The 16,520-nt window shown below is 33.5% G+C and overlaps 1 protein-coding gene across 2 annotated transcripts; it reads right to left on the bottom strand.

The window, feature by feature from the left end:
* Positions 1-69: 69 nt before the first annotated feature.
* LOC7477447 (uncharacterized) lies at positions 70-8,426 on the bottom strand. Of its 2 annotated transcripts, XM_002305803.4 has the most exons (20): positions 7,945-8,426; positions 7,492-7,644; positions 7,043-7,221; positions 6,139-6,246; positions 5,309-5,479; positions 4,652-5,206; positions 4,298-4,372; positions 4,080-4,208; positions 3,892-3,966; positions 3,570-3,779; positions 3,197-3,349; positions 2,891-3,105; positions 2,613-2,730; positions 2,371-2,503; positions 2,101-2,302; positions 1,903-2,008; positions 1,679-1,819; positions 1,453-1,576; positions 1,171-1,287; positions 70-813 (listed from the first exon to the last, which is right to left on the bottom strand). In XM_002305803.4, exons 1-20 carry the CDS (start codon positions 8,141-8,143, stop codon positions 431-433), a joined length of 3,546 nt encoding a protein of 1,181 aa, XP_002305839.3. In that variant the 5' UTR covers positions 8,144-8,426; the 3' UTR covers positions 70-430. The 2 variants fall into 2 exon arrangements, with proteins under 2 accessions (XP_002305839.3, XP_024455617.1); XM_024599849.2 differs by lacking the exons at positions 7,492-7,644; positions 7,945-8,426 and having other exon boundaries at positions 7,032-7,180.
* Positions 8,427-16,520: the final 8,094 nt, after the last annotated feature.

Here is a 16,520-nt window from a genome sequence, read left to right as displayed (position 1 = left end):
AAGGCTCTCTCTTTATTATAATGTCATACTCTTGACAAGAAAAGAACATTTTCTAATAGAGTTCATGACTGACCAAAAACAAGAACGCCTGTCAAAGATGACATTTTTCCAAGGAAGGGTACATTTCAATTTATTCACTAGGCATGTAACATAGCAGGAAGTAGAAATATTGGTGACTAAAAAATATTATGGATTATTTTCTTCCTTTCTGCAGCTACTGGTTGTAGAAACATTCACACTTCAATTGCAATCTACCTTTCATCCTGTTTCACCTATACAACGTAAATTCCTTGAAAAGAAGAAAAAAATTCTATGTTGAAAAGGTCACCCAACTCAAAACCTCGTATATTGGGGAATAAAATCAAAGACCTAGTGCGGGAGATGGAAAACAAGGAAACCCGCAACACACCATCCCATGGGTTCACGTAATTTATTGGCTAGGGTTTGTTTCATCTAGGCCCTTTGTTTTACCTCTAAGCATTTCCGAGAAATTACCTCTCATGATACGCCTGAATCTTGTGTCTTCCGCTTGAAGGGGTGGCACAGCCTTCGGAGAGTCAGGCTGTGGTGATACAGGCTCCGAAGCTTCTTTCTTCCCTAACAGCCCACTGTCTCCAAAGAAACTACTGACTGATGAGGCTAGCCCAAGATGAGCACCCATCGCTTTACTAAGAGCATCTAAAGCTCCACCAGATCTTTCCTTCATTATTATCTCTAGGGCTTCTTTGTGAGCTGGATCTAATGCATCCGGGTCTTTTAACAGGTTTTGTATTGCAGGAAGGAGAAATTCCCTTACACTATTTGCAGAAAGATCTGGAACAAACAAATGAGATTAAACATTTAACACTGACGCATAAAAAATTAAGATTTGGGAAGCAAACTTGTTTAATGTGCAAGAAGCATTCCAGAAGAGAAGGATAATTTATACACATCAGATATAGATGCATCCAAATCATACTGAGTCTACAAAAGGCACATCCATTAACTAGCTGAGGGTAGCAAAAACCACTAAAATAATCAGACTGTGTAATGAGTGCTTGTGAAAACACTAAAGGTATTTTAGTCAGAGATTAATAGAAGTCCTTTGCTAGTTTAGAAGTCACTTGTTATAGTAAATATGAACTTGGGGCGGAGAAAAAAATTGTGGACACTGAAGGTGAATGGACAAACCTGTAGCATCCAGGGCACGGATTGATTCACAGAATGCATTAGCTCTCTCACGGCGACGCATCACATCACTTACAGAAGCTGGCAAGGCTGTAAACTGAAATATCTTGGAAAGGAGATGTTGGAATGTCAAAGAAACAACTGGCATAAGTTAACAACATGTTCATTTAACGTTGGGAGCTAATAGATGCTGGTAAATTGGTGAAAACACAATAAATAATCTCAGCTTGCTGAATAAATATATTTAAACTTAAATTTTTATCTTCTAGTGAAGGTTGAGGATATAATCTCTAAGTTTGTCTGTTGTATGTGGTACTGCCACCAATAAAGCACGGACCACAGCAATAGTAGCTTCATGGGATCCATCTTCAAGAAACGCATCCATTTGGACGCGTATCTTGTCAACAATCTGAAAGATGGCAAATAGTTAACTTACAAAACTTTCTCCTTCAAGATTACTAAAATCACTTCCTGGAAAAGAAAAAAAAAACACACACACACACACACATACCATGTCATTTTTGAAATGCTGTGCAACAGCTCCAAATGCTTCTATGCTGGCATACTTAACATTCAGGTTTGGGTCAGAGCCAAGAGTGATCAGCGCGGGCAAAACGTGAGTGGAAGCAACTTTCGCATCAATATATGGCATCTATTAAATGAATGGGAAAAAAATGTTTAAAACTAGGCTTGGGGTAGCAGGATATGATGATTACAGAGGAACATGCAACTTACAATGGCTTTCAAAAGGTTGGCAGCATTGATTTTCATATCTATGTTGGAGCTGACAACCATTTCCCATAAAATATTGAAAATGATACTGTGGTGCTTCTCAAATGTGCTGCATCATGAAGAAACTGGTATTTATCACTCAAAATTGAAACTGAAGGTAAGTGATACAGTATTACACATAACGGTCTACAAAGTACAAACCAAAGAAACCGAACAGCATCAATAATCTCAGCAGTGTGCTTTGTTGACTGACTCTCTTTCAGGGTGCCATCAACTAGCAGCCCTCTCAAGTAGTTTGCTAACTGTTCATGCTGGCTGGGGGCACCTAAAACACCAGCCAAAAGCAGTGGCAATACGCACATAGTAGCAAGTCTCTCAGCAACAGCAGTTCTTGGCCTCAAACCTGCAATAAAGCAGAAATTAATAAAATACAATAATGTGAAAGGAATTCACTGAAATTTATTATCACACCTTTTATTCTTGGATGGTTGACAGAAGGGAAAAATGACAAATCAGCATTATCTCCAACCGATACCATGAATATGGGCAGCATTATGTGTACCAGATAAGAATCCCCAAAGTATTCACTTACAGCCAGCAAAAACTGCAAACCATTTTAGTTAGAAACAACAGGAAGCACTATACTTAACATCCAAGCACCAAAAAGAAGTCAAGATGACTTAATGAATTAATTCCAAGCAGGAAAAAGCTACCTTTGTAGTTCTAATTCTTAAACTATCTTCTTTCTGAGGTAACATGCAGGTGAGCTGTATCAGATCAGGAAAGCAATCGACATGCATCCAATCAAATGCTGGCCATTCAGCATGTTCCCTAGTATGACAGTAAAATATCTTCAAAGTGATTATGACCATAACTAGGCTCAGTATTATTAGAAGCTACCTTTACCAGGAAATAAACCAAAAAAAAATTATTAAAATTAAATGAAAAGAAAGAATAAAAGAAGAAGAAGAAGAAGAAGACCAGAGCTTACCTTGCATACGTTTCAAGCAAGGAGGTAGAGAACATCATGTCCTTTGACTCTGGGGCTGAAGATAAAGGGCAAGTCTCAACTGCTTTCTGGTGCACAGAGGAAAGCAATTCCACCAGCATTCTTAATAAAACATCAATATTCCAGCGCTCACGTTCCCCTAAAACATGTAGATGTGATTCCATAGAGCCTTCAACCCCGGAGAGAGGAGGACAATGCTGAAAATAGCAGAGAGAAAAATTAAGGAGAAATGTACCAAAAACAACAGAAGAACATCAAGAAGAAAATAACTGCTAGAAACAACCAAACCTGAGCAGAGCTCAAGATGTGGGAGAGCAGAACTCTTAAAATGTGTTCTAGTCTGTTTCCCCACTTTATAACTGCAGGAAGCAGTTCTTTCAATGCAGTATCCACCACCACTCCAGAGGGATCACATACCAATTGGAACATCAACTCCTCTACCTATCAACAAACAATATGAGATACTGAAAAAACTAAATGTTTCAATTTGTTTTACTTCAATATTTTCATTTTCTTCTCAGACATCATATTGTGGCGAGGAAAAGGCTCCATTGCCTAGACCATGTGCCATCAGCCTGTTCTAGAGCTTACATTGTAGCCAATTCGGTCAAATCAGAATTCTTCTCCATGATTGCCCCGAAGCTTATTTAGTGAGGCTGACCTTGAAATATTTGTCCACATTTGGGAATAGTGGAAGTAGCAAAGCCAAATTATGAGCAGCAGCTTCTCGTACAACAGTTGCAGAATCTTCTATCAGCTGTTGCACAATGGACAAAATTAGAGAATCACGAATCTCAGGGCGGACGAATTCTGCAAGCTCTCCACAAGATTGAGCCACAAGCAACCTACGCTCCTCATACATATGGTTTATCTGCAATCCATGTAAAATTGATCCTTAGAAAGCGGGGACAGAAATGAAATGAAAGATGAAAAGACATTTATGGCAAAATTGGAAATTCCCTGCAAAACAACACTGAACTCACTTGTTCCCAACACTGGGGAAGCAATTCCGTTTCTGTTCTCATCTCCCCTACATTCTTAGCAAGACTAACGCATGCCTGAAACAAACCTCAAAAGGCTCAGCATCATCTTCAAATTAGATATACATGTTGCTACAAAAGCTTAAAACTTCAACTTCAAGGAATTCGGTATGATAAAATTATGACCCTACATCCATTATTATTCGTCTCTGCTGCTCATCCGGACGTTTTATCAAATTAAACAGTGTGTGGGTCAAGGAGTCTCGTGTGCCACTATCTGGATGACACTCAATTGCACACATCATTAGGGGAAGAAGCTCCTGAGCAAATAAAACCAAGACAGTATATGAAAAAAAACTTCCCCACAGAACTCAGAGTCAGATGAAGAACAAATGAGTCTAAAGCGTACCTCTCGGTGATTGATCAAAACATAAGGAACAATCTTGGGCAAAGCATCAGCAAGGATCTCAATGGTTCGCAAGCCCTGCAAAGTAAATATATATTTCAGATATAGCATATAAATAAATTACTTCTAAAGAAAAGCATGGAAAAGAAAACCAGGGAAATTATTTTTTGGGTGGTGAGGGAGGTTAGTTTATCTAAGAAATTATGATATTAAAAAGGAAACCCCATTAGGATTCAGGAGAATTCATAGGCCGGAAGGTCTACATCTTATACACGAGGTGCCACCCAATTTAAAGTGAAAGAGAAAATCAACACATGGGAGAGAGTATAATGTCTGATAGGAAGAAGATGAACTTGCCATATTCTCAGAAGCAGCTTTATCACCCAAGTTGTCCGATTCTAGTTGTAACCTACCATCTTCTGATGGTGCTTCACCATTTTGTTTGGTGACTAATACACTGTTATCAACAAGGGCATTTTCATCTGAACAACTGTTCAATAAATCTTCCAAAACTTCCTCAGGTTTATTGGTTTCATTGATAGACAGTGGTAGAACATCTCCATTGCCCAAAACTCCTGCCACATCAACTGGTTGGGAGACTATAGTTTTATCTTCATCTATTTCAACCACTTTCTCTTCAGCCTGACAAGTCTCTTTCTCAGAAGTGGAGTTATCTATGGATTCGGAAGCATATGCTCCCTTTGCCTTCAATCCTGCTATTTCCATCTGCAATGACTTTATTTCTTCCTTGTACTTTTCCAAGGACTGCGATTGAACAGCATCGACATCACTAGCTAACACGTTCATTCCAGAACGGGATCCTTCAATGTGCATTTTTAATGAAGTGATTTCAGATCTGCAATCATTGATTTCCTTTCTTTGGCGCTCCCATGATTGCTTCAACTCTTGTATCTGAAAAAAGAGAGGGAGAGAGAAACTTAAAACACACACACACACACACACACACACACACACCCACACATGACAATAATGTTTTCCTTGCATGAAAATTACTTGGCTCTCCCTGTCCTTGAGATCCTTTTGCATGGCTTCTAAGGATTTAGTTAATCCACTAATTTGATTATCGGACAAATCTTTAGCTATCAGCAACTTCTCCTTTTCGTTATTCAGCCTTTCATTTGTTTTTAGTAATGACTCATTTTCTCGAAGCATAGCAATTTTCTCCTGCAACAAAAACAACAATGTCATTATTGTGCAGTTCAGAACATAAAATCCTACTTCGCAATAAGCATCAGAGCAAATTTGTTCCATAAGTTTTGTCCAAGATGTCTAATCTGAGATCTTCACATGAAAAAAGTATAACATACAGAGAAAAGAATAATATAACTTGTGTTTAAGTTTCAATACAAGCAACAAAAATAAGGATACATGCCTACAACAGATCAGAATGCTAGCGGGTCTTAGACTATAGAGAATCATATGCATACTGAGTTTAGTGATCTAGAAATGACTTTCAGGAATGGTTCTTTTTACTACTTTAGCCATTTTTGCAGGCAGTGACTAAGCATCAGAAAAACCAAAGGAGTAGAGCATGATTCACACATTCAGGTCAGTAATCTTGTGAACTTATAGAGCTCTAAAGTAGAAATGATAATTTTTTTCATATTTTATTTCAGGTGGTCTTCCAGTAGCATTTCACATGATAAGAAAATGCATTACGAAAAGCAAAGCATTGGAAAAAAAAAAAAAGTTATCATTTCATCAAGCCTAATGAAGCATCATCATAAGGTAGCCATTAGCTTCATATATAGACATTTGCCAAAGATATCTTCAAGCATATGTAAACAATAAGTAGCTTATCAAACATGTACAAGAAGAAATACCTCGGCAGCCTCTGAAGTGGACGAAAGGTATTGATAATAATAATGGCGCAAGGCATCTGGGACACATGCAGGTGTATTCTGCCAAACATCTAAATTCTGATCTGTAACCTGAGGTGGAAAAAGTTATCTGACTATGATAATATTTCAAAATAGTTGTACACAAGCGCCCACAAACAAGGGACACACATCCACCTGATTGCAGGTTGTATATTAGCTAAGAGCTACAAGCATTTCTATGCATGGAAAAAAAAATTAAGGTATTGTTTTTCTGATGCAGCCTTCAACAGCAATGAACAGACGAAATGATATTACCCTGTCCAATATGAATTTTACCCCAGGTTCTTTTTTGTCCTTTTGAACTAACTTTCACATGCCAAACTTCAAGAGTTTCCCAACACTGGACTACAATATATGAAATCAATGCAAAGAGCAAGCAAACAGTGACGAGGTAGATTGATCAAGCAGGCTAATCCAAATAACAGTCAGTATGACAGATGTTTGTTTTCAAAGCTACCTTAATACCTAAGCCTACATCATCTTATTCATTCTTAGTTTGCCAAATGCACTAAGGTACTTATCAAAATAAACTTTACATGTCTCAAGACTTTTTTTTTTATCCTTATAAGTTTGCATTATGTTTCACCCCCTTGGATCAGCAGGACAGTAAACGATTGCTGCTGCAACAATAAATTCAATTCAAGGCTTTTATAATGATTTGTGCACTTCTATCAGCAGAATACCCTACAAATTCTAATGCAGTCCCCTACAATCAATTGTTTCTGTCTAATGATGAATCAAATAGAACATAGCATACAACGATCATAAAATAATTTAGAAGGAAAAAGCTTGTATACAGCAACAGAAAAGACTAAACACTGCATTAAATGTCTTACATAATACATACTTCTTCATAAAATGTCATAGCAGCAAGCCGGTACCCTGCTAAAAGTAAATATTCCTTTACAGCACAGTTAAGATCTCTACGCTCATTATCTTTCAAAGGGCCCAAGTCAGAGAGGGAAGCATTCTTCTTTTGTCGCACAACGTCTGGTCCCGGATTAACAGAAAAATTTGACTTCGACTCTGGAAATTCATCCAAGATGAAATATTTATAAAATGACAAAAGAAGTGGCTAAGCAATGAACATTGTTTATGCATGGTAAGTCCCGTAATGCAGCAATATTTACAGTTACATAAGTGATTCCAGACAGGACAACAATTTTACATAATAAATGAAAGCCAAAAGGAAGAAGAGGATGGCCAATTAATCAAAAGATAGTGCAATAAAATATACGAAAATGCCTCGCACAAAAAAGAGTGAGAGATTAATATCGAGCAGATGGAAGAGTTTACCACTCAATTCAGCCAGTGACAAATCTGATTTCTTCTGTAATTCAGTCTTCAACTTAGAAATATCCTCTTGTGCTAAACGAAGCTCGTAAGCAGTAAGTGCTAATTTTTCTTCCATAGCTTCTTTCTCTTCTAACAAACTCTGAGGATCTGCAACTGCTTTTCAACAACAAAGGGGGCAGAAAAGAACATTGCTTACATTCTGTATTCAATATACCATCAATAAAAAATGCAGTAACTCATTGCTGAATAACTCAATCCTAATACTATCTACATGCATTCTACACATTTCTCAAATTATCGAGAAAATAACGCAATAATCATTCATTTCTTTACAATATCATATACCAAACATGACCTAATTAACTTTTTCATTCAAATCCAAATCGGAAAAAAAATCAACAAAAATTTATCAAAATCAGTAACTAACAAGATAAAAGAAGAGTGAGAGAAAACCTCGAAGAGAGTTGAAGCGAGAGATCTGATCAGGAGGGAAGTGAGAAGGGTCAGAGAAGAATTCTTTGAGACGAATAGCGTGATCGTCTCTTCCATCATCTAGTAATTCTTGTAACAATTCAAATGCTGTTAATATGTATTTCTCTTCTAACAAGAAATTCACCACACAATTGCACAGCGACGATCTCTCCACTTCCATTTCTTTTCTTTTCGATTTAATTTAATAAATTTAATTTAATTTTTAATTTCTGTTTTTTGTTATAAAAGATTGAGACGACTCCATTTGATCGAGATCTGTTACGAGAGGGGAGGGACTTCTTGTTTTTGGGAGAGATAGAGAGGGAAGGGAAGGGGTGATACAGTGCTTCGCGGGTGGCTTGGAGGTTTGGGTTTTGAGGTGTTGATTTTGATGTCTTGGGAGTTGGGAGATTGAGAGGATGGTTTGGATCTGTTTGGGTTGGCCTGTGTGTGTGCTGTGCATGAAAGTTGAGTCACCTACTGGAAAGTCAACGGTGAAGTCTTCTTCTGTGATTCGTTACGCTGATGACACCCAATGGGGATGCAACTAAAAATAAAACAGAAGGTACTGTCCACTGTCTGTTAATGAAATATAATAGTAGGATTTTTTTTTTCATGGGAAAAATATAGTGAACTTAATTTATTTTTTTAATTGTAAAGTTGCTTTTGGATTCGCTTACAACTTTTTTGAGGTTAAATTCTTTTTCGAACGATCTTAGAATCACACTTTTTATATTAATCTGTGCATTGAAATAGTATTTTTAATTATTACATCACCTCTTTGAAATTAACAGAAGAAATTATTTATTAAAGTTATTTATGGAGTGATGTACAATAAAATCTATTAATAAATTGTAATTTCATAAATAAATTTTGATTTTTATTGTGTCTATTGCAATCTATTTGTGTTATTTTATATTATCACCTTATATTTTTTTAATTGATTTTTTTTTATTAAATTTTAAATATGTTATTTATCTTGTTATTGGTGTTTGGTGTGACAAGTGGTATTGGTCATGATTAAAGCATTGCACAATTGACAAATTTTAGTTAATCTAAAATAAATGGACGAAGGATTGGAGGTTGAGATGAGAAGTATGACATTGGTTTGGTTTAACTAAATTTATTTAGAAAGATCAATTCTCCAAACTTTATAATGTAAAGAAAATATATTTTTTTAATATTAGGAATATATCTTATATATAAATTTTTAATTTTTAATAAAAAAATAAACAAATTAATTTTTTTAGTGTTTTTAATATTTAGGCCAAATATTCATGATTTTAAAAAACTTATTATTATATATAAGTTTATCATCCCAAATATCAAATATAAAAAGGTAAAAAAATGGTATGAAAGACCTAAAATTAATTGTAAATTGGTCTTCTAAAAATCTGAAAAATTATTAAAATTAGACTAAAACCATGTTTGTTAAAACACAATAATTTATTTTAATCAAACTATTTTAATTAAGATATCAACTAAAACAAAATATTTATTCATCATTTACCAACTGAATAATCCAACAATACCAATAATTCACTTAAATCTTGTTAGTTTCATGAACTTTATTCAAATCGCATACTAATTCAAACCAATCAACACAAACCCAAGTATAATCCATGAATCAATATTCAATGTTCAAATCAACATAAACTCAAGCACAACGCATTAACCAACATTTAATTTTCAATTAGCAATCATTACCTTAAAAATAAACTTACAATCCAACATAAATTAGAAAATCATCTTAAATAAAAAAACACATATCAATTCAAATCAATAATGTCCAAACAATCCAAAAATTATACACAACAATGAGCATTTTGCCCAAAATTTCACAACATTTTAACAATTTGTCAAAAGGTGATTTGAGGTTATGGGTTGACCTTTCGAGGTTATTTGTGTGTTTGGGTCTACTGGAATCAAGCTAAAGGGGTTGTTGGAACAGTAACAGTGCATGTACCCACACGTCACCACCATTGTCGGCTCGTGGTTTCACACGTTGCTGCTGCTGGAGAAGAGTGAGTTGGTGGATCCAAAGCTCTTTTGTGTCCTCTTCACTTCTAGATCGATGGCGAGGCAAACAGATATTTGAATAAAATGATATTTTTAGTTGAAGGTTCAATCCTCTCTCACTTCTTCTTCTTACTCTCTATCTCTATTAGTTTTCACCGCCACCAATTACTACAAGGAGGGAGGCAAGCATGATGGTTTGGAGACTGGTTGACAACATCCAACGATCTTTTTTAATAAAATGTTGGTGGTTTTGTTGTTGTTAAGAAGAACAACATTGATAAAGGTTTAAACTTTGGAATTTCTTCTCCTAACTGCAATTTATGCTACCTTTTTGTCATCATTTCTACTATCGTGGAGGGATTGTGATTGCTGAAGGTTATAAATAACATCGGTTGGTTTGTTGAGGTGGTGTACGATGTAGGAGGTGATCTTTGGTGTGTAAAGGTAGTGATGAGGCTATGATTTTCTACTATAAAAAACTAAAAGGGTTATCTTTTTTTCTCTAAAAAATCTTGAATTTTCTTTTTTTATGTTTTTTTTTTAGAGTAACGGGGGGTACAATTTTATTTTGTTTAAAGAGAGAGATTGACAGGTTGTCTTTTTATTTTACAAGAGGTTAAAGATGAATATGAAAATTAAACATTCTTGGAAATGATGGAGAGAGATGGATTTTTTTATATATGTTTGTAAGAGAAGAAGAATGTGTGTTTTGCAAGTGAGTGGAAAAATGTGGGAGACATTTTTATTTTTTTGGCTTTTTGAGGGAGAGAGGGTTGCGAGGGTCATAGGCTTTTGTGGCCTTTCTTAGTTTGTTTTTGGTAATTTATAGGAGATTAAGTGTTTTGGTATGTACAAGGGATGTTGGTGTGTACGGGGAAGGACAAGGAAAAATGTTTTTGGTGTGGGGTCTTTTTTTGTAGCTAATGCTTTCACCCCCTCCCCTTTTTTTTGTGTGTGTGTGTGTGTGTGTTTATAACAACTTATTTATATTATTTAAAATATTATTTTCACATTTAATCTTTAAAACCTTCCACAATCATCTACTATTTTCTTGGTTTCTCTAAAAACTTCTACCACCTTATAGCTTCTAATTTTTAAAAGTTCCCTATCTTGCCATTCAAATTTCTTTTTTCTAAATTGGTCTTTATATGTGTGTGATTAATTTGTTTGACTACCCTTTTATTGTGTAGCCTGAACCTTGTGCAACAAATGAAGATCTGTTGAGTTGACTATTTCTTGAAATGTGACAAACTCGCGTAGCCATGATGTTGCCTTCTAGTCGAATGGTGCCCTCCAATTATGGTATTCTTGCACCATTGCCCACTCATTATTTATTTTGATGGAAAAGCGGTGCTCCATTACTCTAACTTTCTAAAGGCGTTTATCAAATCATTTATTGTCAATAACCATTTGAAATTTTCCCTTTGGTTATGTGCATCTTTTCAACATTTATTAAAATATTCTTATGTGATAACATATTTATTAAGTATCATAGTCATCTTAAAAGGGTAAACCAGCTCTTATTCATGAAGGTTCCCCCCTATCGTTACTCTCAACTACCGATGGAGTTCACTAAGTCATCTAATGTCATATGCTATTTTTATTTTTTATTAGTTTTTTTGTCAAGAACTTTGAAAAAATAGTCAATTAAGAGTTTTCAAGAAATTATTTTTCATGTTTAGAACCATTTCATAAATTTTAATGATTGCCTTTGCATGTTCTATGATTGGTATGAAATCACTAAGATGTAATTTTAAAAGTATTTATTTGGCCGAGGCCCACACGTCTTTCAATAATGAGATGCAATTTTTTATTGATAATTGGCAAGGTATAGGTTGAGAAGGAAGTGTTAGCTCAAAGTTAGGCTATCCATGGCTCAAATGAATTTCTTATATTTTGAAAATAAAAATTTACCCGATATAAACTTAAAACAATTTTGGTAATGGGGGAAAGACAACGTCATTTGGTTTGTTGAGGTGGTGTACGATGTAGGGGGTGATCTTTTGTGTGTATAAACAATGATAAGGTTGTGATTTTCAACTAAAAAAAAAATGGAAGGGTTGACCCTTTTTCTCTTAAAAAACTTGGTTTTTTCTTTTTTAGTCTTTATGTTTATCCTAGAGAGTGAAAGGGGGTTCACAATTTTGTTTTGTTTAAATAGAGAAATTAACAGGTTGGCTTCTTGTTTTCCAAGAGGTTGAAGATAAAGATGAAATGTTCTTGGAAATAATGAAGAGAGAGGGGCTTTTTTTACATGTTTTCAAAAGAAGGAGAATGTGTGTGTGTGCAGGTGAGTGGGAAAAACATGGGAGATATTTTTTTTTTTTGGCTTTTTTAGGGAGAAAAGGGTTGTCGAGGGAGAAAGGGGTTGTGGGGGTCACATGTTTTGTGACTTTTTTGTTTGTTTTTGGTGGTTTATAGGAGATAGAGTGTTTTGATATGTATATCGGGTGTTGACGTGTATGATGAAAGAAGAGGAAAAATGTTTTTGGTATGGGGCTTTTTTTTTTGTAGCTAATGCTCTCAGTCCCTTTTTTTTTTATGTATAACTCACACCTATTTATACTATTCAAAATATTCTTTTCATAATTAATCTCTAAAATCTTTCACACCTATCAATTATTTTTTTTTATTTCTCTAAAAGCCTCTACCACTTTCTAACTTTTATTTTTTTTAAATCCCTCTCTTGCAATTCCAAACTTTATATATATATATATATATATATATATATATATATATATATATATTGGTCCTTATTATTTTTTCACTAAAAAAATCTTATTTGTTTAATTGATTTATTTTTTGAAATCATCAATACGAAAACAATAAGCGAAATGGTCAAAATTACGAAATGACTAGAAATTAGCCAAATCATGTTGAAAACATTTTTTTTAGAATTTTGATATTTTTTGTATTATTTCTAAAAAAAGATTAAAAAATTAGGTTATGACATAATCAATTACAATTTTACATATTACTTTTCCACCCTATAGGTGTATTTTTTCATGATGAACAGTTTGTACACAATATATATTATTTTATTTACATTCTAACATCATGAAAGAAAGCTAAAAAATTAAAAAAAACAAGGGAGCAACCCTTATTTTAAACATTATGAGAGAAGTTGGGTCTCATTCCAAACGTTTCTCCTACAGCTCCTAAACAATAAAAATTAGAGTTCATACCACTAATTAACATTTAACCATTAAAATCCCTATACATCTCAAAACTCCAATTAATATCCATACATGTTTCAAAAATAAGTTAATATTACAATCCACAATTTAATATTCATGTCATCACATTCAATCCTCACTTAGAACTCTTACATTTTCAAATTCCAATTTAATGCCTAAAACATCACAAACTAATAATATTCAACATGCAATTTCTCACACTTATATAATTCAATTTCTTTCATTTATTAGGGTTGTCATAACAACCTTAAATTTTCATAAGTTAGAGTTATTGTAACAAGCTTAATTCTCTATTTTTTGAGCTGTCATAAAAGTTCAATTCATGATTTTAGGCTACCATAACAACCTTTTTTTTCTACTCATTTCATTTTTCACATGTCATGGATGTTGTAACAACCCTAACGCCCATCATTTAGGATGTCTTAACAATTAAAATGCTCCAATAGTTCATATAACACACACCTACAATCTATCTAAATTCATGTTTTCTTTACCCCTCATCATTTGACAACATATCCAACTTAACAACACATATAACCGCACATTTATATTTTCTTTTTATATCAAAATCCATAAATGAATAACATTTTTGAGACTTTAATATTCATAGAGAAACCAAACAACAATATTGATTCAATTCTTTTTATTTTAATCCAAATGTTAATAGCCGAATTTAATCCCAAACAGACTAATGACTTAGCCTAACATGAACTAATTTAATTTAACATGTCAATTTTTTCCAAACTTGTATACTTAAATTTCATACAATCTAATTTAACAAATTCACATAGTACACTTTTCAACTTTGATATCTAGCAATCATGCTCACACATACAATTTTAACAAGTTCCCATCTTCTTTACATATCATTCAAACCGTAAACCAACAATCCTATTTCAATTAAATTTCTAAAACTTTCACAATGATTCATAAGTATTCAATATCGTAAAATCTCACGTCCACAACTTTTCCAACACATACATGCATGCGGTAATTTACATACTCAAGCCAAAAATTTATCCCAAACACAATTTCTCATGCCTATACATTTAATAAACATATAACATCATAGAACTTAAACCAATTTTTCACACATTCTAATCACTCTCATTCATACAATATAACACACTTATCAACTTCCATAAATGCCAACTATATACTAAACCAATAATTTTACTTCAATTCACCTTCAAAACCCTCACATTAATTTATAGAACATTTAATAACATAATTACACAATTTCATTTTTCCTAATTCCCCCCTTATGGCCGACACTACTTAAACCATTCATTTATTGTTTTTATTCAAAATTTTCTTTGAAATGATAGTTGTCCCAACATATCACATGGAATTTTATTCAATTCCCATCAAACCACATTTCTTGCCATTTTCCAAAGGCCCCCCCACCCCCCGGGCCGGCCCTAAGCATGCTAGTTTTCCATTGATTTATTTCATTTTCTCTTACTAAATAACCAAGGATTTTCAGCACTATTAAAAAAAATTATTTCTACTTTATCAATTTAAGTATAAGAGAATTTTTTAATGGGACTTATTTTATAAGAGAAGGAGGACTACCGGTACACGACCACCTTAAAAAGGAAATCTTCAAATCCCATTAAACAGCGAAAAACCCAAATCTATTTAAAGTTTACATCACCCTTCACTTTCCTCCCACATGGTTGTTCTTCTTCAGAGCTTTGGATAAATTGTTTGCCGGATGATGTTATTGAGGTGGCTGCTCACAGCTCATGCATGATTCTATTTACGCTAAGGATGTGTTTAAGATTGTGATAGTGGTTGCGGTTTAAATTATTTTTCGTTAAAAAATACATCAAAATAATTTTTTTTTTATTTTTTAAAAGTTATTTTTTATATTAGTATATCAAAATAATCTAAAAATATAAAAAATAATTTTTTTTTTTTTAAAAAAACACATTTTGCACGGCAATCCAAACATAACCTAACAAAAACAACCGAGCAACCATGTCTTTGCTCTTGCCAGTCGCGTGGATTATTAGCATTGCATAAACGAGGAGGGTTATTTGCCTTTGATGCGTGGACAGGCTCGACTGTGTCCGCACATAGAATATGCCACTGTCTTCGTGGTGGAGACGAAATATTTTGGTCATCAGCTTGCTTGTCCATTTTCCCCGTTTAACTTTTATAGCAGCAAGGGCACATTTATTTATTTATTTATTTATTTATTATAATTATAATCCCCTTCCTTGCCATGTAATAGATCGAAATTACAAGAACTTCCAAGGTGTCATTTTCGATCAATTCTTCTATGAAACAAACACCAAATCTACAGCTACAGCTAGTTAATTTTCACATGTTAACTGCAATGGTAGAGCATCTTGCATTTTTCTTTTTCTTTTTCTTTTTCTTTTTTAATGCAATGATATTAGGCAGTGAACATAAACAAATTGCCAAATTGAGTACTTTTTTTCCCGAGAAGGGAGCAATTTTATTCTCTTAATTCTCAAATTGGTAATTTCAATAATTTAATTCGGTTCAATTCAAAATAAGAGAAGACATTTTCCATTTTTTAATTTGTTTTGAGCTTTAGGAGATGGAATAAATATTAAAATGAGTTGAATCCTTTATTAAATTTTTTTATCCTTTCTCCACAATCTATGGATTCCCAGATATTATTTCAAGATATGCCCCAACTAAGAGATACATCCTTTCTTATTATTATGTTAACAACCATATAAATTTTTAATAATTTTAATATTTATATTTAAAAAATATATATATATATATATCCTTTATACTAAAAAAAAAAGTGCTCTGAAAACTTCAATCTCTGCTCCTGGCAAGAAATGGACTAATGATAGAGATGATCTTTGCCCCCTTTTCTTTTAAGAACAAAATTGTGAGTCATTGCATATTATTTATTTATTTATTTATTTGAAAAAAATTCTTTTCGTTATCAAATCACAAGTTAATTTAAATTAACTATTTTTATTACCCAACTAAATAAAACCTGAGTTTATAATTTTAAATCCCAACTAAATCAAGCAGATATTTTACCATGTTAGCTAAAAATTTAGCTGGAGTGATTTTAAAATTTTTTCATGTTATTTTACGAGGCTAAGTTCAACAACAACTATTTTTTTTTTTACCATATTAATTAAAAAAAATTAGCTTGAGTCAGATTTTTTTAAAAAAAAATCACGTCATTTTGCGAATGAGTTTAACAACAATTTTTTTTTTTTACACGTGACAGAAAAAAGTTGTAATTTGTCCTGTCCTCCTAGGAAATTCACCAATTCTGGGGTCCACAGTATTAATAATCATCAGGTGGCACCGGCAGCGATTCCTCCAATACCAGCCAAC

This window comes from Populus trichocarpa, chromosome 4, assembly GCF_000002775.5.
Source record: "Populus trichocarpa isolate Nisqually-1 chromosome 4, P.trichocarpa_v4.1, whole genome shotgun sequence".
Lineage (NCBI taxonomy): Eukaryota > Viridiplantae > Streptophyta > Magnoliopsida > Malpighiales > Salicaceae > Populus > Populus trichocarpa.
The sequence above is the reverse complement of the archived record's forward strand: the minus strand, read 5'-3'. Positions and strand labels throughout refer to the sequence as shown.

Bases quoted from the DNA above. Each gene is read 5' to 3' on its own strand.
- LOC7477447 (XM_002305803.4), bottom strand. From the start codon at position 8,143: ATGGAAGTGGAGAGATCGTCGCTGTGCAATTGTGTGGTGAATTTCTTG. The intron at 4,373-4,651 runs GCAAGTTCATCT...TTTACTTTGCAG, and splicing joins AAGCTGCTTCTGAGAATATG to GGCTTGCGAACCATTGAGAT. The intron at 4,209-4,297 runs GTACGCTTTAGA...TTATTTGCTCAG, and splicing joins TTTTGATCAATCACCGAGAG to GAGCTTCTTCCCCTAATGAT.